At 46.6% G+C, this 23,609-nt stretch overlaps 1 protein-coding gene across 2 annotated transcripts in view; it reads left to right on the forward strand.

The window, feature by feature from the left end:
- The window catches only part of Babam2 (BRISC and BRCA1 A complex member 2), a 389,222-nt gene extending 366,245 nt beyond the window's left edge, over positions 1–22,977 (forward strand). For both annotated transcript variants that reach the window (XM_070025282.1, XM_070025283.1), the window contains exon 12: positions 22,652–22,977. In XM_070025282.1, coding sequence (XP_069881383.1) covers positions 22,652–22,715 — 64 coding nt within the window. In that variant the 3' untranslated portion in view covers positions 22,716–22,977. The remainder of the gene's footprint in view (positions 1–22,651) is intronic.
- The last annotated feature ends 632 nt before the right edge of the window (positions 22,978–23,609 follow it).

Below are 23,609 nucleotides of genomic sequence, written 5' to 3' on the forward strand. Positions count from 1 at the left end.
GGCCCTTCTGTCATGAAATGACTCTACTAAAACTGCTTGACTTTAAGTCTGCTTTGATGTTAAAACAGTTGTACCAGCTTTCTTCGACTTGTATTTGCAGAAAACATTCCTTGTCCTTCTTTGTTTCATACTTTATGTGTCCTTATATTTTGAAGAAACATTTTGTAAATTTTTTTAAAAATTGTGTTGGTCCTGGGGCTTGAACTTAGGGTCTCACTCAGATTTTTTTACTCGGGGCTGATATTCTACCACATGCATGAGTCACACCTCCAGTCCAGCTTTTTCTGCCAGTTAATTGGAAATAGTCTCAGACTTTCCTGCCTAGGCTAGACTCAAACTGTGATCCCCAGACCTCAGTCTCCTGAATAGCTAATCATGGGTAGCCATGAGTAAGCCTGAGCCTACACAGGAGCTGCTTTTAATGAGAGTATTTTTTTCATCTATATTTAATATACTTAATGAGTTCATTAGGTTTAAGTCCTCTTGTCTTGCTGGGTTTGTTATTTTAGGGATTTTTTTTTGTTCCTATCTTCCCATGTACTTTTTCCTCCTGTTGACTTTTTAAATACATCTTTTTATCTCATATTTTGGTTATTTGCATATTAAAAAGAACTTGCCAGAACCTACCATGAGTAAATATTATTGTACTTCATATATAATGTAAAAGCCTGAAACAGGATGATTCTTTTTATATATTCTGTTGGCTTTTGTGCTGTTATTCATATATTTAGTTGTGCATATTTTATTAATTTCATAATATGTTGCTATTCCTTTTGCCTTTTTTTTTTTACTTTGGCCAGCTCAGACTCATCTTGAACTTATCATCCTCCTGCTTCAGTCTCCTGAGTGCTGGATTATAGGCACTACCATGCCTAGCTATTTTACTTTTAATGGTCAACTGACTTTTAAATAATTTTTTTAAAAGAAGGAAAAAAAACTTTATTCCATCTTATTCTATAGTTCTCTGATAAAGGTAGTAAGTAATCTTTTCCTCTCCAGGGACAATTTATTTTAAAATCTTTCTCAAAACCATCAAAGAGATTGCATTCAATGTACAAACCAAGCACAGAGACTTATAATCATACACCTGTATAATACCCAGGCACCTATTCCTTCCCCCATGAACGTTACTACTTACAGTATGCCTTCACACCATTCCACAAGTTCATCACTGCAGCTCTGTAGAAATTCTCTTGTGGTTTTATCTTCTTGGTGCCAACATAACCAGTTGAAAAGTGGAGAGATTCTGTCCTTTATATTTGACTAATCTATGTAAAACCAACCACCACTTTAAAAAAAATACCTTAGTGTCTTTATCAGGTAGCTTTTAGACCTGTCTGTAAGACTAGAACAGATGAATTTTTGTTTTCCTTTCTAGTCCAAGAAATCTACAGAGTAATGTTTTGCATGAATTTCATTGCATAAGCATCACATGAGACTTAGAGGACTAAGTGATATCTTAAAATGGAATTTAACCCCCAGACCACAAACTACCTAGCTTGCCACACTTGAAATCCATTCTATGAAAGGAATCACCAAAGAATATTTTGAAACATATCTCATCTGTAAACACATGGGAGCAGTTTATCATGACCTCTCCAAATCATTTGTTGCTTCCCTTCTTGCTTCAGAGTCCCAAGGAGACATTATTTTCTTATTTAGAAACCTATGCAAACCCTCCCAAACTGGTCCATAACTTCTGATATGGTGCTCTTCACCATGCATACTTTAGTTATCTGTCATCCAGTTGTCTGTGCAGAATAACTTTCAAGAATTTTTAAAATTATATATTTTGGAATATCTCAATTTTTTTCATCACCAGTACTCTAGTATTCAGTCATTTTTAAAAGAAAAAAAAACAACTTATTAGCTGCCAAATGCTTTGTCTCATGCATTAGTTCTCTAAATAAAACAACTAAAAATAGATCTCCTCCTCTTAATTCAAGAGATGAGAGGGCCTCATTGGGCTTGTAGTCCCTCTCCACGCCTTGTTGTGACCAGTAAGGTCCCTCTCCTCTAGGATCCCTGGTTACAGTGTGGAAATCCTAGTTTTATGTCCCCACGACATGATGAGGGGAGGCCTAGGACTCTTTGGGGAGCTGTGAAAGGCTGAAGGAGAGGCAGGCGTTCATACAGTAAATGGTATAGTATGAGCCTTTTGGTGTGTTGCTGCTCCAGGAATTAATCACTGTTCTTGGCTCTTTGTTGAAAGATCCTTAGGGCCCCCACTGATGCCTTGTTTTTGTCAAGAGTAAGCTGTGGTCAGTCCCTGTGCCCCTTGGACACAGCTGGGGCAGCTTTGGAACTAGCTAGCTCTGCGCTTCTCTTCAGTCTTCATCCAGATACCGTTCAGCCTGAGGAACTGATGGGGACTTGGCTGTTCTATTTATCTCTTCTCTTCTCTTGTCTCTGTCTCTGTCTCCTCTCTCTGTCTCTCTCACTCTTCCCTCCCTCATACCTCTGATCACCACTTGCCAGGAACCAGTCCCTCCTTTTCATGTCTGTGCTCCCAGAACCCCTCTCTGGCACCTAAGGGTAGGGTGTTGACCAGGAAGGTAAGAATTGCAGCCAGCTGTAATTATTCATTCCGGAGTCCCCTCTGCAGAGCGGGAGCCACTATGAACTCTGGGCAGGAGGGGACATTGGCAGAATGCCCAGAAGCCTAGGCTGGGCTCCCAGAAAGATCAGCCTCAGGGGCCCATCTGGGGCAGACCTCAGCAACAGAACCTGCAGCCCAACCACTGCCATGAATCACCAGCTTTCTGTCTTCTGTTTTACCCCAAGTTTCCTAGGAATAGTTCCTTCTAAAAAATCCCAACCTCATCTCAGCTGAACTCCCCTTGGGAGAACAGAGGGAATTTTCCAGGCCCAGGTCAACACAGCTTGGACTGCCCAAGTACCCTGCCTGCCTGGGTTTCTATGTAAGCAAGTTCCTGGGCTTTTTCCTCACACAGTGTAGAAATACAAAAGCTGTAGGGAGAAAAGTAAACCAAATAAATAACACAAAGTGACTGGATCCACCAACTCTCCAAAGAGAATCATTTGGAAAAGTATCTTCAGGGGATTTGGTTTGTTTTTCCTGTCAGAAGAGACAGCAACAGAGCTGGCGAGGATTCCAGATCCGCCTGACATCCAGGCATCCTCTCCAAATGGTGTAGGTCAGGGAGAGCGTGTTATTTATTAGCGCCTGACATCTGCTGCTGTGAGATGATAAGCTCCATGGAAAAGCATGGCCATCAATTACAGCTAACACAGCCTCATCCCTGCGAGAGCCACTCACCATCCTGGGGGCCTGCACAGCCTTAACTGTGCCAGGCACAAGCGTGTACAGCCCAGCGCTGTGTCCTCTCTCCCAGGCCCCTCAGCAGGACACCTCAGGCCCTCTCTGCTCAGGTCTTTTATCTGTGTGGTTTACAGGGATGTTCTAAAGACCAAACTCCTTGCCCATCCTGCTTTCTCAGTGGAAAATGGTATTGGGTTGATGTTGCCAGTCACACAGGGGAAGTCACTTATTCGTGCCATTGTGAGAACTAGTGAATGCTCAGGCTTCAGTTCCACCCACCACCACCCCACCTCGCCCTGAGAAAATGTTCTCCATCACTAAACACTGTCTCAGTAACATATTTTCTTTCTTGGAAAAATACACAGATGCCCCATAGAGTCTGAAAGGAAAGGGTAAGGGAGCTTGTTTTGGGTTTTTACAGTGCATCAGAGAAGAACATACATTTATTAATGGAATCAGAATTGTTTTTGAATGGCTGGGAGTTTGGAGCCCTGGATCTCATTTGTGCACCACTGTTCATTTCCTTCGTGGTCCTGGGAACAGTATGTCACATTTCTGGGCCTCTGTACCTTCATCTGTGTAGTCCCTGGTCTAGTCCCTACCTGATGAACAGTGAGTTCTGATACATTTCTGAGACATTAAGTGGAAAACATGTTTAAGGTGGGCTCGCATACTTTTTGTATTTGTGGTGAGAAACTTCCCTCTCTGTTGCCAGAGGTCAGATAGAAATTGAAAACTTACTAAATGGAATTAAGGACATGATGTACGTGATGGGTTTTGTACAGGCTGCGTCTGATATTTATAGAACACTTCAGCTGTGGAACGTGCACACATATGCCCTGAACACACACCCTGTAAAATAATTCTAGATGCAGTACATCTTCAGATGTCAAGTCAAAACAGCTTCTTGGGAATTAGGCTTGACTGTTCAGATGTGCGTGTTGGTTTCTGACAGGTGCCGCCAGGGCTGCTCAGGGCTGTCATGTGTGATGTGGAGTCCAGCCAAGGCGGGAGGGCCCAGACACTTGGTTTCTATCACTTCTCATTAAGGCATGAATTCTAGAACACAGGGAAGCATCAGAGAACAAATCGGGACTGTCCATTCTGTGCAGAGCATAATGACTAGCAGAAGCCTTGCCTCAGCAGGAACAGGCTTCTGTCTTGTCTGTGGTTAGATCATTCAGCATAAAGACTGCCTAGGAAAAGAAACCACAGTCATGTCTTCCTGAAGCAGAGGGTTGACAGAAATGAGCAAAGTGGCAAGGAGGTTCTGGGGTTGTTAGTCTTACTCAGTGATCCACAAACTGCACAACCACCAGCAGAGCCAGGTTGGGGCTGGAGGAGAGGCTGGGAAGGTAAGCTTTGTGGTGGGGGCTACTTTCAAGCCATGGAACATAGAAGCAACTTTACAGATCTGCTGGTACAGCCAGCTCTGAATATGCTAACCATTAACCACTGTGGCCAAAAGAAGTGAAGTAATTGGTATGAACCTCTTAGCACAGTTGGCATAGAGTTGACATTCAATGCATCATTTTAATTTCCTGGAAGAACTTGTTCAAGACATACAGTGTGAAGATTAGAACTCTGTGCCCCTGGTGACTGTCCAGGGCCCCACCTAATCTGTCTCTGGCCTTCTGCCTTTCCTCTGCCTCTTGTCTTCTCCCTTGCTCAGAGTCAATAGCTGGAGACTAGCAAGCCTGCATGTGTCCCCATTCATCCACCATGGAGTGGCCAGTCTGAAGCACCTTCTGCTTCAGACTCACCCCCAAGGCTGAAGGTGTCTGTGTCTGTGTAGAAAGTTCAGGTGGTTCTTGGGCAGAAACAGCTCTCCTGAGAACCTAAAGGCCTGGCACTGGACTTTAAAGAGAAGGTAAAATGTTCCTGCAGCCAAACAGGAGCTTACAGGCAAAAGAGAGAAGGGGCAAGGATCTTGTGATGGAGCAGCCCAAAGGCTACCTCCAAACCAGCAGAGAGGAGGCTCAATGAGAAGACAGAAAATTCCAGTGACTCCTATCAGGCACTTAGTCATGCCTGATGGAAAATGGAAGAGGGAAAGCAGAAGTGGGTCTGGGCGTACTGAAGTCAGTCCTTCATCCAAGTCACTTCTGAAATTCAAAAGATAGCCTTCCCCTCATTGTGTGCCATGAATTGTGAGGGCCAGACTGCCCTGTGGGGGCCATGAGCATGGGAAAAAATGCTTTAGAGCAGCCATGATTGTCAAAGCAGGAAGTAACCATGGTTTCTTTCCTAGGACTAACCAAAAGGCATCTAGTAAACCTGCACATCTGTGGGTTAAATTTTGCCTGGATCACTAGCATGTTTCCCATTCATTTATTCATTCTTTCAGTGAGCACATGTTCATTGAATTTAAACTATGTGTTAAGCATGTTTTTTGTTTGGTTGGACTGTATGTGTTGCTGGGATTTGAACTCAGGGCCTCACACTCACTCAGCTTGTTCACTCCACTGGTACTATGCGACTTGAGCCACATCTCCAAAAACCTAGCTTTCTACTGGTTATTTTGGAGACAGAGTCTTTTAGACTTTTCTGGCTGGGTGGCCCTCAAAGACTCAAAGCATGATCTTCCAGATCTCAGCCTTCTGAATAACTAAGATTATAGTAAGAGCCACTGGTACCCAGTGTGGCACAATTTGAAGTTATATATAGAATATAGCCCCTGCCTTCAGTGATTAAACACATGATTAGGTCTGTTGAAAGTAGCAATGTGGGTAACAAGTAAAGACAGTAAGTCTCCTGGGAATAGGAAATGATGTCTGGTTCCTGAGATCTAGGAAGCTGATGATGGAGGATGGGATGGTCCAGGAGTCAAAGGAAGGGAACATGGAAGAAGGAAAAGGAAGGGAGGGAGGGAGGGAGGGAAGGAGGGAGGGAGAGCCAAAGGAAGATCCTGGTTCTACTGCTTTTCTAATACTTGTTTCATTTTGTGTGTTTCTGTCTCTGTGAGTCTTGGTTTTGCTCACCCTGTACATGAGTGTAGCATTCCTTCCTCATTCGGGATTGTGAGTGTTGAATGAGGAGGAGAAAGGTAAAATGCCAGAAATATGTTAGTGTTCAGTTAATGGTAGCTATTGTTGCTATCTGCCATGCTAGGGCATTTGATCCTTTTTCTGTGGTGACTAATATTTTTAAGGGCTTACACATTGATAGAATGTAGACAGGTAAATCCTGTTAGATCTTCCTAGCCTTGAAACTGTTAATAAAGTCAGTGAAAATTCAAGTTCTAGTGGAGCAGTTGTTATAAGGGGACCTTTGTCTTGGGCCCTTCCACCCATCTTTGGGACCATAATGCCCAGGGCTTTCTTTTTTTTTTTTTTATGGCCAGGGCTTTCTAAGACCAATGTTGGCTATCTGGATTTCGGATTGTTAGATGTAGCAGGTAAAAATTTTAAATGCCCACCTAGGTTCAAAGCTTAGTCAAGCAACAAATTATTTAGTGTAGATAAATCCCATATAGTGTTTAGGACATATTTACACTGTAAAACTATGTATTGTCTATCTGAAGTTTGAATTTAGCTGGGCCTCTAGCTAAAGTAGCCAGGCTGGTCTGTGCATACCTGGGGAAGGTTTTCACATCCTCTCATCTTCCCCAAGTAATAGAGGCACCCCATACTGGGCTTTGGATAACCTCTTTGAATTACTTCCTGGGAAGAGTTCACTGTCAATGTCTACAATGAGTGGATTTAGGGATGGGAGTGGGGTGAAGTGGGAGAAAGGCTTGTGCTAGCCCTGTCTGCTGCTGGGTACACACATGCACACACATCCCAGTGTACTTTGTCCAACTTGAAAATTTTTCTTGGCTTTCTTCAGACCCTTGTCAAAGATAGTTAGCATGATGAAATGAGCATTTATGGCCTGGAAACTCGTCTCAAAATAAGAACCACCTGCAGGGTAGAGTGCTTTTTCTTCAGGGACTTGCAGCAGCCACCCAGGTACGAGGCTAATTGTATGAGGGCCACAGATGAGCGGGAAGGACTTCCCAGGAGGGAGGTGCTCTTCCAGACCCCTCAACTCTTCAGAATGTGAGCCTGAACTCTGCTCTGTCTTCTGCCTGCTGCTTTAGGTTCTTCAGTGACCGTCAGTGGGTCTGAGAATTTCCAGCACACAGGTTGGGTTGATCGTTGAATATTTTCTCTGGATTGTGTGATAAGTAATCCCAGACTCTGCCTGATGCTGTGCTCCTTAGGTCCTGAAGAGCAGACCACCGCTGCCAGGAGCCTAAGGGTACTTCCTGAGACTGCTGGCCCACACGGTTGTGCCTCACTGCTTTCTTTGACACTCCCTGCCCAAGGGTTTTGTTCTATGGTTCAGATAAAGAAGTCTTACATTAGAGCTAATAGCCTTTCACCTGTTTCAGGGGAAGAATTTGCCCCTGTAACATGAGGTGAAATTTTAAATAAACTAGGGTATAGGTTCAAGCAGAATGTCACCCTTATGCTTAAGAATGACTCTGACCTCTTAGTCCTCCCAAACTAACATGAATATCCAGCTGCCAAAGAGTGCTTAGAGGAATCACTTCATCAAATAGTGTCACTAGCAGGGAGAATTAACCCTAACACCAGCTTGATCTGAATGCTCTGGAAGCAAACCTGACCGTGCAGGCACAGCCAGCCCACAAGGAAGCTCAAGGAGGGATCATGGGATCTTCCACTCTTCATTTCTTGTTCTTGCCACAACCTGTTATGAGACCAAGAAAACTTGTTTTGGAAATGCTCAACAGCCCAAACAACCTGTTCTCAGCCCTGGACAAATGGGCTTGTCCTCAGTGACCATTTATGTGCTGTTAGATGTTTGACTAGCTGCTGACTGGAAAAGATGAATTTGCTGTTTTCTTCCCGAATTGTTCACAGATGAGTGCAGTGGCTTTCCAGTTCCCTTTCCCCCTTCTTCCAGCTTTTCTCCAGGGACATTGTAGGTAAATCATGAATAAATGACCACAAGCAACATACACATATACTTCCTTCTCTGCAAGCTTAACTGAATATGTAGGTTGTCTTTCTCAGCCCCAATAGACTTTAGCTTGTACAAAGATACTACGGTGTTCTACTTGCTTTTTGGTCCCCTGTAGTGAAGGTCTACTTAGCCAAAATCTCCAATTGGGGGGGTAGGCATGATAGCGCATACCTATAATCCCAGCTACTCAAGAGGCAGGTATCAGGAGGATCGTGGTTAGAGTCCAATCCAGGTAAGACACCATCTCAACAAAAAAGCAGAATGTGGTGGCCCATCTTTTCTACTCTTCCCCCCAATCTTGCTGTTCCTCCCAATCCTTTCAAGTCTGTTCTTGAGTAGGCATTGAAATGTCCCTGTGATTGCAGAAGTCACTTAGCCTCTCCTCATCTGCACAGGGAAGAATTGGACTAGAAAAGAGATTGGCAGACAACCACAGAGCAAAGCTACACAGTGCCTATTTTTATTAATAAAGTTTTATTGAAACATAAACCCTGCCCATTCATTTATATCTTGTCTATGGCTGCCATTCCTACAAGGAAGGCAGCCTTGAAGTATGAAATATAGAAAGCTGAAAACAACTTATTATCTGATCCTTACAAATGTTTGCTGATTGCTGGACTAGAGGGTCTCTGGGTTTCTGGGTTTCCAGATAGAGTGTTCTTTGGCTTTCACACTTGTGGCAGCTCATTTATAGGAAGAGCTCTCAGAGCAACTAATAAGGGCCTGAGGGGAACAAAAGAATCTTCTTTCTACCCTGTGGTGGTTAGCAATCCAGAGCATGCTTTGACATTGTTTACTGCATAAAGGGTGGAGGCTCATTTTGCTGTATTTTTAGAGTTTGTTTTGCTCTGTGTCTGTATTTGTTCACTGGTCTCATGGCTCTGGTACCCATGGTGTCCACTAGTTTTGGAGGATGATTCCCTAGCCAGGGTGGACTAACAGCTCAGTGGCATGGTTCCAGGTGGTATCTGCATGAAGGGACTATGATTTGAATAAGCCTGTTCATCTGCTCAGTAAATATGGTGGGAAAGGGAACCAAATACTACTTCGAGAACCCATATATCTGTCCAAACTTGCCTTAGTCCCTGAGTCTGAGCACAGGGAAGGGGAAAGCTAAAAGTAGTGGATGATTGGGGCATGTTGGGAAAACAAGAACGGACTCTAAAAATGCCTATAAAATGTAGAGTAGGAAGGAACTAATCTTTTTACCTTTTTCCCCTAAAGTCTGCCCCAACAAGGTGACAATGCATACAATTTAACTAAAAGTAAAATCCGGGCTTATGTTCTGAATCCAAAATACAGAAGTCAGTGATCCTCTTGTTAGAACACCCTTGGCCTATAAGGAAGTTAGTGTTGTGCCCCCTTTAGGTTGTTGTAGCATTTGACTAATAGCTTGGGATAAAGTAAAAATTGTCTGTTTCTCTTGGCCTTGAGAGATCACACCACTTAGCAAGCTGAACACAGGCTAGATTTTAGCCCCCACCTGCTGCCATGGCCCAGAAGATACCCTTCCAAAAATTGAGTCCTCACACCCAGCTAGTGAGTTAGAAGTCTATAGGGATGGAGCTGCCACGCACCCCTTGCCTGCCAACACCAGGTTATCTCTGCTTAGCGCTGGCCCTTGAGACTAAAGCTCTCAGAACTGGCTTCATCGCTGTCCTCTGCCTCAGGGTTCCAGTGGGAAGTGACTCCAGGCAGGCTCAGAACTAGGAGCTGAGTGCTCTGTGGCTAGGAGCAGGCCCTGTAGGTCTGATGAGTTCAGTGTTGACTGAGAGTCTACACCCTGGCTCAGCATAAGCAATGCATGTGGTTTTCTATATAGTTCCCTCTGAGAAGCAGCATACTAGTAGCCCTGAGGTTTAGAACTGAAAGGCTCCTGCTAGGGGAACTGACCTCACTCTCACAGCCTTGAATTACATGCTGCCCAGCCGGTACAGTGACAGCAATCTGCAATGTGTTGTCAGAGTAGATTTGAGGAGGCTCTGGTAAGATTGCATTGTGGTTGCATCTCATTCCACCTCTTGGTTCAAACTAGAAACTGTATTCAGGCCAGCCATGTGGATGAACTTTCAAAAATTCCTGTCCTATCCCTCCCATCCTGTGTCTACCAGTAGTCTCCAGAGTTAAGAGGCCAAAGAAGAGGAAAGTAAGAGGGGCTGAGAGTAACGGTGGATGAGGACTGAATGTCTATTTCCTTTTCTTAGTTCTAAAAGACTCATGCTAAGGCATGAGTAGGTCCTCTGCTCATGACAAACAGATGAGCACTATTTACCCCTGAGGTCAACATGTGTATTGGCTGCATGGAACCGTAGCCCAGGGCCTGAGAGAAACACACTACCTAGTGACAAATGCTCCTGATTTACAATGTACTGCTCCCAGCCACCAAGATCCTGCAGTGTGCTGTGGCTAGGCAGGGTAGCAGCAGCACCTGGCAGGAACTGTCTAGTGAAATGTGGATGCACCTGCTGCCATGTTCTTCCTGTTCCAAGTCTTCAGTGGCCACAGAAAGCACCAAAGACACGCCCCACCCCTCCCGGGCTGATAGTGTACTCTTGGAAGGGCATTGGCTTAGGCCCAAGTCCCTCTGCCTTTACCCCATACCTGACCATAGGCAAGTTCCTCCCTCCTCTCATCTGTTTTCTTATGGATACTATGATAGTAGAGTGACAAGACTTATTATGTTTATTTGGTTTAAATGTATTATTTTTAAAGCATACTGTATTAGAAACTGCAAAATCTCAAATAACAAGTTAGTTTACTCAGTGAATATTAGAAACTGCTAGGTGCCAGGCACCAGTGATTCCAGGTGTCCTGGACCCTTAGCAACAGGAGAATTTCGTGAAACATTTGTTGAATTAAAGCACAGCAGGAATTCCTCAGCATGCATTCCTGTAACTATCTGATGGCAATGGAGAGGGGAAAGGAAACCAGTATGGCTTGAGTTTTTACTGTGTGCCTGACATTGTTGCCTTATAACAAGCACAGCAGAGAGATAAATTGGAGACCCAAGGATTTCCCCACACATACAGGGCAATCAGTGATGGATCCACATTTGAAATTGGTACTCTCTACTCCAAAATCCATGTTCTTCCCTATGAAGCAGGTAGGCAAGGGCTGCAGGGTGTTCTTCTTGTCCCAGAATGGTATTAGGAGGCTCCATTTCTAGTCCCTTTGTCCTTTCCAACTATCCCCAGATCAGTGACCCAGGTCTTAATCCTAGACCAGAAAGTAAACTCATGTGAACTTAAAGCAGAGGTAGAGTATCCCCACAATCCAAACTTCATGCACAGAAATGCAGTTTTTAGGAAAACAGCAGCCTTGAATGCATGCCCAAAATGTCTCTCATGGTAAGCCACTGTGAGAAAAATCACACCCAAATAATGCACTCCTGGGGGAAGGAGGGGCTCACTTTTCACAGACCTTAAGTAAACTAGCAAGGTAACATGGAGTTCCTTGTCCTGTGTCTGTTTCCAGCCCAGCATTGATACACCTTTTTCTCAACTGTAATACCAAGTATTTCCAATGAAAGAGGAGGGGGAAGAAAGAAAAGGGAAAAAAAAGTCTAGATTATTATTTTTCTTGATTTCCAGAAACCAGTCTCTGGAGTTGACTGATATTGTATAGACTTTAAGAGTAAATCTTATAGTTGGAGGTGTGGCTCAATTGGTAGATCTCCAGGTAGTGAGCAAAAAGTTTCAAGTCCCAGTCTCAGAACAACAACAATAAAAAAGAATAAATATGTAGTGAGCTAGAGACATGGCTCAGTGACAGAGCACTTGCCTACCATGTGTAAGATTTAGGGTTCTATCCTCAGAACTAGAGGATGAAATGTGTGTTTTATACAAACATATAGATAGGTATATAGATAAATAATGTTTTAGAAAGGAAGAACACTCATTCATTGAATCTGTCAGTGGTCAGTTACTCATCAAAAAATTAGAGTGTTTCTGTAACACTGAGATGTAGCCTTCTCCTCCAAATAAATTCAGGAGCCTTTGGTATTTCCACCTCCCAGTAGAGAAGCAGGGCAGTCTGAAAAGCTGCATTTAAAGTCCAACAGACCCTGGTGCCAGTCAGCAACACCTAAAGGATTCCTTTTGCATGGGTTAGGGAGGCAGCCTGGCCTTGGGGCTCAGAGCACATGGAGCCTGAAATCATGCCACCTCTCCATTCAGAGGATCTCACTGAGTCACCAAGTTCTGGCCAGTGGTGACCACAGATGTTGGCAACTTATATACCAGAGACATCTACCAGCAACCTCTGCAGTCTATGCCAGATAGTTTTTCCTCAGAGTGGAAGACAGGACTTGTAAGGGAAGTGACAGGGATAGATGGGGCTCTAAAGAAAGAGTATCAGTGATATAGCTGTGAGTTCTGAGCCTCTCATCCTGAATGGCACCCAGGAAGACCCCACACACATACCTGCCATGACGGTACTCCTCCCTCAGATGGCACCTGAGGCCTCTCGAGGCAGTGTGTTCTCAAGTGTCCACTGAGGAACTTCCAAGGTAGGGCAAATGGCTTGGGCCATGTTGGCACCCATTGAAGGCCTGATTGATACCAGCCCTTAAGAAAAAGATAGGTTTCGAGTAGGTGGAAAGGCCCTCAACATGTTTCATAGCTCAGGAAAGTACCCTCTACCTGCAAGGTAAAGGGGCTTTTACTTAGCTGGCTCCCAGACTTGCAAAAGAAAATTAATTACTATTTGCGATATACTTTGAGATCCCCCGATGAAAGGCCTTGTATAAATGCAAATTATTATTATTGTCATTAAAGGAGCTAGACGTCTAGCCTGCTGCATAATGCCCTGGCATAGTTGTGAGCAGAAAGAAAGCAAACTTGAGGCAGAAAGTTTGCTTAATAGCAGTCGTGAGTGGGCCAAGGAGGGCTTGGCCTATGACTATCAAAGCAAAATGCTCGGCTCCAGAGTTAACATGCAGCTTTCAACCCTGGGGGTCAAATGTCTGTGTGCCCCCATGACCAGGGCAGAAGCTCTGTGAGAGTGTGTGATGGTTGTTCACAGGCTGCAAGTATGGAAGGAAGGTGGCCAGGATCGACACTGGCTATCCTTCTTGGGATCTTAGGATAGATCTGGAGACAGGAGCTATGCAGCAGCCTCAGGCATGTGTAGGGCCCTGATCATGCTTATTAAGACTCTAGAGGGAACCTCTAGCAAAGCACAGGGAGAGATCATGTGCTAAATTATTGCTTCCACTTGAGAAATGGCCTCTGACTGAAGAGGTTGGATTCATACAAAAACAACAATAATGATCAATAATGATGGGCATACTAGACCTGGCTACTGTCTCAGAAACCATTCTAAAGTTGATGGATGTGTATCTGGTCCTAGAGGGTGAATGGCCTATCCGAAGTCCCACTCCAGCCTTCCCAGACTCTGTCCACAAGACCATCATGTTAATATGCCCCATTCTATGCCGTTTTCACCAGCCTTAAGGAAATTTATGATGCTAAAGGACATCTGTGTTAAAGAACCTTCTGGGTACCCTTTGTTCTTCTGGGACTCATTCTGTAGAGAACATTTATGGCCTCCCCGGTCCCTGGGTGCACAGCATGTACCCTTTTTGCACTTTCTTCTCCTCCCAGACACTTGAGTGCCTCAGTTTTCAGTAAGAGGAACTGGTACTTCCAGGCATCAGAAAGGCAAGTGAGAGGGAGGCCAAGTCCATCCATTTGCTCACTGTTACCACAGTCATGAGAAGACACTGCTCTGTGGAGGTCCCTGGATGAGGACTAAAAGTACCAGTCACATCTTTAAACACACAAATTGCTACAGGGAGACCAGTTAGAGGATTGGGCTAGAACAAATGCAGGTATAACAGTGATCTGGCAGTACATAGGTCTTGAAAGTCATTATTGGGCTATTGGTAGTTGTAGTAAAGTTTGAATGGAGGACAGGAAAAATTCAGCTACAGTGGCATTAGCAGGTGGATAGCCATCAAGTCAAAGCATTGTAGAAATCACCCATTTTACTCCCTTGTATAGATAAGAGATGGAGGGGAGATTCATATGGCATGGCCATGGATAGAGCCCAGATTTCCTCTTGCCAATGGAAATTATGGCAGGGTGGAAAGAATGTTTTCTTCAGAGTCCAGCAGCCTGAATTCATAAATAGTGTGTCCCTCTCCCTGACCCTGCACATTAACTCTGATCTCAGAAGTCACATGGCATGTCTGGGTCAGATTTCTCATTGGTAGAACAGAGACACAGACATGAAAGTGGGTTTGCTAGAGGAGGGGGTAGAAAGCAGTGCAGATGAAGATGAGTAGCGATGTCAAGCACATAGTAGGCATTTCCCTTATGCTGTGGCTTCCAGGCTTTTTAAAACCACAATTCACAACAAGATGCTTATTGTACAACCTAATTCAGTTATAGGTATGTGAAACAAAAATTTTTACAAAACAATATTCCCTACCCCTTTGCCACATGCAGTGCACTCTACTTTTATTTCACTGTATTTTAATGCTGGTCAGGACTCACTAAGTGGATTTCACAACCCACTAATGGATTGCAGCCCAGTGTTTTAACAAGCCTGCTTTACACCATGTGTGAATATCATTGACCCGTGCTGTGTGTGCCCTCCATCTTCTTACCTCCCTCTTCTGTAATTATCACCTGGGACCACAGAGCTTCCCACTGACAGAGTGTGCATGGACAGCAGGGAGAGGACCCTTGGTTGGTACAGAATGGAGTCCCATGGTCTGTAGAACCGGTGAGCCTCCTCCTCTGCTTCCCCATCTCTCATGATCTGAGAGGATCCATAGGGCCTCTACCTGCCAAGAGTCAAAAGCCCTCTGTCATTCTTCCAAAAGACGAATCACTCCTTGCTTTGGAGTTACTGCTATTCTCTCTGAAGCTCAGAGGGTCGGGCATCTGGGAATTTTATTTCGGCTGTAGGGTCAAAGATTAAGAGTCAAAAGGGGAAGAATTTTGGGCATCTGGCTCTTCCTCCCAGAACTCTCTGTGAGCACCAAGCCAGGAGGGCAAAGACCCAGAACACTGGGCTAACCAATGGCTGTGCCCGAGTACCAGCAGGAAGGGCCCCAGACAGTTGGGGAAAATGCAGATTGTAGGTCCAATGGGAAAATCTAATTTACCACCAGGCCCCAGAGTGATTCTCTGGAAATCATTTTATTCCCCCCGAAGAGCTGATACCCTGTGTTCTCTTGGTCCTTTGGGGCTAGGCCTAATCTATGGGTGTAGACTGATGCCAAGCAGGGGTCTTAAAGCACAGTCTCAGCTGTGGTGTGATCCCCACACTCTGCATGGTGAGCCCCTCTGGGTCCCTGAGCACTTCCTCCCTAAAGGCCATTCTTTGGTTTTTCCCTTTTGTCTGACTAAGATGAGGGGGAAGGGTGCTTTGGGGCCTTGACGGTGACTCAGTCATCAGACAGGCAGCTACTTCTTACTACCCCAGCAGGTGGGCTCATGAGTAGCCCTCCTTTTGTGGAGACTGTGGTAAGATCCTTATAACCCCTCAGGGGCACCCTCGTGGCCACCACACATCCTGCCCAGCGCTAAGCTGCTCATGCAGGGGACCTGCTGTGTGGGCATACTGAGCATGTGCAGATGGGGAGGCCAAATGAACACAGGGATGAGCTGGTCTTCCCAGGCCCCAATCAGTAACACAGTCCCCACCCTCAGGCCCGGCCCAGCCAGGCACACCAATCATCCTTCTGAGTGGCCAGATAGCCACACTGCCATCTCAGCCTCTCATCAAGCTGATTCTGGTAGAAACAGCCTCATCCAGAGTCACATGGTGCCTGATGGCTCTAGGGGCGTAGAGTAGGCATTCATTCATTCATGTACTACATTGAAATTCATCTGTGGTGGGTCCCGTTGAATACCAGGGACACTGGTGTTATAACATTCCCAAGTTCAGCCCTGTAGTGATAGACCACATGACCCTGAGGTTTCCTTCTGTTAGAAATTTCTATCATTTGTAAAGGCAGAAAGCCTCAGGGTCAAACTGTATCAAACTGCTGTGTATGGAGCACTGTACATGAAGATGGCCATGTCTGAGCAGTGGTCTTCTCCCAAGAAGCTTATGGGAAGCTGGTTGGCATTATGATAGACATGTGAATGCTGAAATGGAGGCCCAGAAGAGCAAGCCAGCCCAGAGCTAAAGAGGCCTGAGCCCACTAGGACACCCAGTTCCTCCCTCTCATTGGGCCAATTGGCCACACACCCTCCCCTCCCCATTCTCATAGTCTGCACCAGAAGGATGCCAAGGGGACAGAGATGCCTGCAGCCTCCTGGAGCACATCCTGGCCCCCTCAGAAACTGGCCACCAGCCACACTGGCCCCACAGGAACTGGCCAAGTGCCAAAAGGCCTCCTCTGGCTTCAGAAGGAGAAAAGTGCTATGTCACTTTAGTGTTTTAAAATACACTGATTTAGCAGAAACCAGATTTGATCCCAGTGCTTTGATATCTAGAAATAGATCTCTGAATCCTACTAAAGCAGCATGATTTAATTCAAAACATACTGAGGCAAGAGCCTCATTCAGCCTTCTCCCAGTCTAGGAGACAGTAATCTAACCTGCAGTCCCACCTACCCAGGAGGCAGAACTCAAGAGGATTAAGGCTTAAGGCCAGTCAATACAGAAAGTTCCCTCCCTGCCCCCTCTCTTGCCAATAAAGCTGGGTATGGTGGTCACAGCTTTGATCCAAGTTACATAGGAGACATAAGTGGGCAGATCGAGGCCCAAGGCTATCCTGACAAAAAGCATAGGACCCTATAGGACCCTAAAGCAGAAAGGGCTGAGGGTGTAACTCACGTGCTAGAGCACTGGCTCACAAGTGCAAGACCCTGAGTTCAAAGCCCACTATTGCAAAAAAGAAAAAGAAATCATAGTCTAGACATGAATCTAAACCAAGGCAGACTATGACTGGACCCAAGGTTGGTACCCAGTGTCTGAGGAATCCAGCAGAGGGCAAATTAAGCCCAGCTGAAGGAAGAGCCTCTGCTGAAGCCAGGGGCCGGTGTTATTAGGATCTCAGCATGCTAGCTCGCCTTTGCAGCCCCACTGTGTTAATTCCTCATTTTACAAGCGTGCATCCTCTGAAAACAAACCAGGTCCTCTCAAGGGCTGGCACATGTAGCAAGGCTGTCCATGAACCGTTACAACTGCTTGTTTATTCCCAAAACCCACACCAGAGAGCCAGGCTGCCATTGCCTGGGGCACAGCTACAAAGCAGGCCGCCATTGTGCCAGTCAGTGGCCCACCAAGGCCCTGAGTTGAACAGGCTTTGAAGGGTTTGGGTGGAAGGCACTGGGATGGAACCAGGTCTCTCTGTAGAGGCCCTATTAGAAGATGGCCCTTTGACACGAAGCAAGGACCCCGAGTGAGTCAGTGTGTACAGTGGTGGTTGGGACAATGTGGACGAGGCACGACCACAAGGCGTGATTAGCGGGACTTGTCTTACACTATTTACAGGACTGCTTTGATTTTCGTACCACAATCGGTTTTCATAGGGCTGATTGAAAACATGTGCCAGTTGAAGTCACAGCTGCAGAATAAAACTGGAAAAAAAAAAGCAATGCGACTTAGATGCTTGGAACTTGCCTGTATTTGCAAAAATGACCTCTGACTTGATTTATATGTTGTCGATTTCCTGACAGTGAGAGTCGTGTCCCTGAACCACTTCTCCCACTCCACCCCGCTCACCCACCACCACCACGTTGGCCTTACTCGAGAAAACATCATATGTCTCATCTTACAAATGCCCAAAGGGAAGGATTTTTGAATTCAGGAATTCAAGCCCTGTTTTGGAAGGAGGCAATTGTTTAGGCTTTTGTAAAGTAAAAAGGTCTGTCTGAGAACCAGGCCAACTAACTGTGTCCTTGTCTTGCTCAGCCAATCGTGTGATTCTTTTTTTTTTTTTTTCAGTGCCAGTCCTGGGGCATGAACTCAGGGCCCAGGCACTGTTCCTGAGCTTTTTTGCTCAAAACTAATGCTATCACTTGAACCACAGCTCTACTTCCAGCTTTTTGGTGGTTAATTGAAGATGAAAATGTCATAGATTTTCCTGTCCAGGCTGGCTTCCCACTGTAATTATGAGGTCTCAGCCTCCTGAGTAGCTAGGATTACAAGCATGAGCTACCAGTGCCCAGTAGTCACGTAATACTTAAATACCCCTCTAGTCAACAACAGTTTCCTCCTGTCTGACCAAGCCTTTGATCAAAACTGCACCCAAGGAGCATGCCCAGCAGAATTTGGCAGAAAAATGGCCAGGGCCTAGAGGTGCCTTTAGCTAAAGTTCACCTTTGGGTACCTCCAATATGTCTCAAGAGGCTCCGGACTGAATTTCAAAAGGTGCATAATGTCCCAATGGCTTTGACTAAGCGTCCAGATCTTAGAGTAGCTGTCTCTGTACCTCCAGCTGCCAGCTCCACACAGTAAGTAACAAAGGAAGTCTCTATCCAAGGAGCCAGAAGTTAAGAGGACACACTAAGGGCAAGGACCCTGGGGCCCTCTTTCTCCACACAGGGAATCCCTCCTTTGCAGTTGCACAAGCTTGTGGTCACTTCCACAGACTATAAATCTCTCTCCCCCCTCATATACCTAGCTTGCTCTCCATGGTGACAGTTGTCATCCATTGAAAATCTCTTAGGTCAGTTACTATGCCAAGTGTACCCTTAGATCATCTCATCGAATCCTCACACAAACCTTTTTAAGGTAGTCCCAATTAGTCTGACCTCAGAGGCCAGGCGATTCAGCTGGGAATGGCCAGGGTGGTGCTCTGGTCTGGCTGGCCCCAGAGCCTACACTCCCCCACCCCATCCTCTACCAACTGTGGCCCCAGCCTCCATGAGCACCAGGCTCCACTCTTAGCTCTGTAAATGAGGGATCTAAGCCCAGAGAGGAGGCCCAAGGCCAAGGAAATTCGAGCCACTGAGCAGTGCTGCTCCTGACTCCTGGATCAGAGGTTCTGAACCCCTCCCCACACAGTGCTGGGGTGCCAGAGCCTGGGCTCCTCCCCTGCTGCTGTATCTATGCCGCCCTGACTTGGTCTCAGCCTGGGGTCTGTTCTCTGTGTCTAATTCTCCTTTCTGAGACTCCCAGATTGGAGTGGGTTGTGATTTTCTGAAGGCAGAGATCAGAGACGAGGTCAGTGCCTTATTACGTCCTAAGACATAGTGTGAGCTCTAATTTGGTCTAAAAATAGATTCCTTTCCAGTGTGAGTAAAAGGAGGGGCTTGGCCAACACCAGGCCTGTGTCTCCTGTGAGCATCCCCTGGCCAGCTAAGGGAGCCCAGCCGTTCTCGCTGCCCCAGCACACGCTTCAAAAGCTTACCATACACTTTGTCTTTGGGTCACAAATTTTTTTCTTAAGATGACAGATAACTAGTGTCATTAGCAAGCTGTACTCTGGGCAGCTCTCCATTTTCTTTGATTAAAAAAAAAGTGGAATAAATGAAAACAGTGCTTAAGAAACATCTATAAATGGGTGGGAGCCAGTTGTCATTTTCCCCTTCACCCTCCTCCTCCCCTTCCCTGAACTGACTTAATGAGGATCCAAGCTGCGCCCTGCTCGATCCTGCAAACAGCTGGTGGCATCGTGCTTTAAATAGCCCTCTCTACGCTTCCCCCTTGGCGGCGTGCAGTTTGCCCTGGCAGGGAAAGCCCGAGACACACAGGGAACTTTAGAACTTATGAAAAGGAAAGAGCTTACCTCTCAAGCATACTCCCTATTGCCAAGACCATTGTATTGGGAAGAGTGCTTGCAGCCCCTTCCCCTGGAGGTTTCCAAGGAAAAAAACAGAGTTGGTAAGTTGGGGTGCTGGCCAGTGATCCTCAGACCTAGAGGGGTGGTAGGGGATTCCCTTGGCTGGTGGCCACCCAGGGCTGATCATCACTCACCAGACCCACTGCAGCCACCCCCCAAAGCCTTCACTTGTAATGTGGCCAGAGTGGCCCCGTTCCATGGTACCCTTGGCCAGCAAAGCAAAGGCCACCAAGGCTGGCAGCTGCCTGTCTGTCTCTAACCCTCAGATGAGGGGCCTCTGGACTTTCACAGCTACACATCCAGACTGCCAGGAAATAGAAGAAAGAGATAGCCCTCATGTCTTAGCAGCAGTGACAGTTGCCACCCATTGTCCTATGGAAGCACCACATCTGGGTGAACCTTTCACACCTATGGGCATAGAAGAACACAGCCCAGGGTGGCCAACCAGCCTAACCCTGGATCAAGCGCTCCTTCCTCCACCTCTGCCTGCCATTGTGCATTAAGGAAGGTTGTAACCTGCTAGGTCATGGGCAAGGGCTTTGAGGTTGTATCAGAGAAAACAACGGCTGTATAACAATATATAAAGAGTGTGCTTGTACTGCTCCTTGCACACCAGTAGCCATCATGAAAGTATGACCTTCCCTGAGTGTTTTCCACACGCTGAGCTGAGCTGAGAGGAGGGTACCCCTCTGTGCTCCTGGGGTCAGCAGTGTGGCCTGGCGGGAGGACTGTACACATGCAGAGGACAGTGTCCTAGAAGCACACATAATGTCTGCATGCAGGAGAGAACCCCTCTGGTGCCGAGGGAAGAGTGGGGAACAGGGCATCTGGTTTAAATGTGAGCACAGCCCAGAAATGGAAAACCACACCTGAGGAAGAGCAAGTGGTCACATGGCCGGCAGGTATGTAGATCCATGACTCCAAGTCTAGGCCATGGGTACATTTAGGAGCCCATGACATGCCCCAGTACCTGTGGTAAGTGCAGTGGGGTGTCTTGGGTAGAAGGTCCTTCACTTTCTCAAGAAACATAATGAAGCCAAGTTGTGGCAGGCGGTTGGGTTTTTATGAGGGGGGTGGGTTTAGTAAGTTGGAGGCAGATCGTGAGAGGCCCTGGGAATGGGACTGAGAGTTGAGGAGGAAAGGCCCTCACTAGGCAGTAACAGACACCCCACTCCAAGAAGTCCATCTTCTGCAACAGAAACGTGGGGCAGGCCTGGATCCAGAACAGACAGGCAGACTTCTACAGCAGTCTCTTTACAAGGCCGATTTGAGCAGAGAATAGGACAAAGGGTTGAGGGCTGTGCTGGAGGAATGGAGAATCTTGGGGCTGCAGGGGTTTAACGAGCCATGGAAATGGGCTGGGAAGGAAACTGAGGTCCAGGACAGAGCGACTGCAGGTCCACATATGGGACTGGAAGGAGCACTGGAGACCAGGCCGAGTGCTCCGCCACTAGTGCTGAAAGCCTGAAGGAACCATGACCTTAACCGTGCTCTGCCCGAGGGGAGTAGCCGGCAGGGAGGGACAGACCCAAGGAAAAGCTGTGTCTGGGAGGAGGGAGGAGAAGAGAGACATGAGTTCTGTGATGTGAAACAGCCCAGAAGTTACAGGAAAAGGGCTTCTAGAGAGAACAGCCAACAGTTACTGGCTACAGAGGGGCCGCGTGCAGGCTTAGATGGAGAAAGAGCCCAAGCACTGGAATGCGACCCAGTTGAGAAGAGTTTCAAACGACGTGGTGTGGAGGAGGATGATAGCAGTCCCGGCAGCTGCATTCGTTCTGATGTAGAGATGCCCGGGGCCATTTGAGTTGTGGGGGACCCTCACGCAATACCACAGAGCCCTGGTTTGAGCTCTGATTCCTGAGCAGTTGGTCCTTTTCTTACAGGAAGGCTCTGTATTGTTGCTTCTCACTGCTTAGGCAAGCCTGCTTCCTGCCTTTCAGTCAGCTCCTTTATGCCTAATTTGGTGCTTTGCTGAGAGCCAAAGCCTGGGAACCAGGCTTATTAGAACCATATCCTAAGTAAAACAGACTGTGTGGTGCTGAGGGTGACAGGTCTTCTTAAGGATGGGCCTTCCCAGCCTCGTCAGTATGTGAAGGTGACATTGCTGGGTGAGCCACCTCTTTGAGGAACGTTTTCTTAATACCCAGCCTGACTTGCTTGCCAGTAGATCAGCCTGCATATGTGTTTAGAAAGCAGTACAAACCATGGATCATTTAAGAATACTTACTAGATCTTTTTCTATGCATATGAAGTCAAAGAACCAAATGAGGGGAAAGTATGACCCTGTTGATATTTCAGATCACTATACTGATGGGGAGAGGACCAGAATGGGTACTTTCTGTCTTCGACCTGGGCTTGGATCAGGCCCTGGCTTTGTCCTGGGAAGGGCAGAGGAATCTGTGCACTGAAGCCTAATGGAATTGGCAAGCCCTTTATCCATGAGAGATAGCACAGTGTGAGCTGCGTGTACCTCCCTGGAAAAATCCAGAGGGCTTTGCATCAGCAGAAGAGGAAAATCCAACCCAAGATGCATGAACAATAAATAACAACTGTTCTGAGTTAGGTTGAAAGCTCTTGAGTTGCAGTTTTTTTTTTTTTAATTCAAGTTGTTTGTGCTAACCACAATTTTTTCTCCCTTTTTCCCACCAGGGCTTATTTCAAAACCTTTGTCCCGCAGTTCCAGGAGGCCGCGTTTGCCAATGGAAAGCTCTAGGAAACACCAGTGTTGAGAGGTAGCCAGCCAGCCTACCCAGGTCCACACACATGTGAGCACACGGCGCTTCCTGGAAGCCGTTTGGAATGTCTTCATGATATCGTTTTGCTCACGCAGCAGCTGTGCACACCCCAGACAGCCCCGCTGTGCTGGAGCCCAAACTAGAGCTGAATCCTCACACCCCTCACTGCTGGTTGCTCCCTCCTTTCCTCCTTATATTTCTTAGCTGGAAGAAATAAACTCACACACCAGGATGCAGTAATTTTCCAGGGAAAAGTAAGATCTCATAAACGCACACACGCACCCTTCTTCCATGCCTTCGTCTTAAGTTGTATTGTTAAACAACCCTTGGCTGTTTTTTCCCCTGAAACTATAGCGTGTGTGCGTCCATGCGTCCGTGTGTGCAGGTGCCTCAAAGGATCTGAACATTCAGGCTTCAGCCACCCACCACGCCACACCCCAGGTTGGTGCTCAGGAACCAGCCCTTCCTCCCCATCTAGCCCTCCAGCTTCCATGTAGGCCCCATGCACCACCAGTGTAGATAGAGTGGTCTTGCCTCCACCCTCCTTCCCCTCTCCTCATCCTTTTCCCTGGAAGTCAGACATTGGGGATCATGGGTTATCACTGCTGTGTATCTGATATCTGGCCAGAGGCCTGAAAGCTCTGCAGCTAGCCAAGATCAGGACCAGGGAAGATCCTTGAGCAAGACTTACATCAAGGCTAGAGGCTAGGGAGCCATCAAGTCAGCTCACCCCCCCCTCCCCTGTCACTTCACTATGCAGCATTAGGAACCCAGGTCCAGCAGCTCCAGAAACTGTCCTAGCAATTCTGGGGAAAATCTAGGCATGGAGGGCCAGATTTTTCACCCCAGCTTCCCCGAGCCTGCACACAAGC

Source organism: Dipodomys merriami, unplaced genomic scaffold (assembly GCF_024711535.1).
Source record: "Dipodomys merriami isolate MVZ:Mamm:240054 unplaced genomic scaffold, mDipMer1.0.p SCAF_17, whole genome shotgun sequence".
In the NCBI taxonomy this organism is placed as follows: Eukaryota; Metazoa; Chordata; class Mammalia; order Rodentia; family Heteromyidae; genus Dipodomys; species Dipodomys merriami.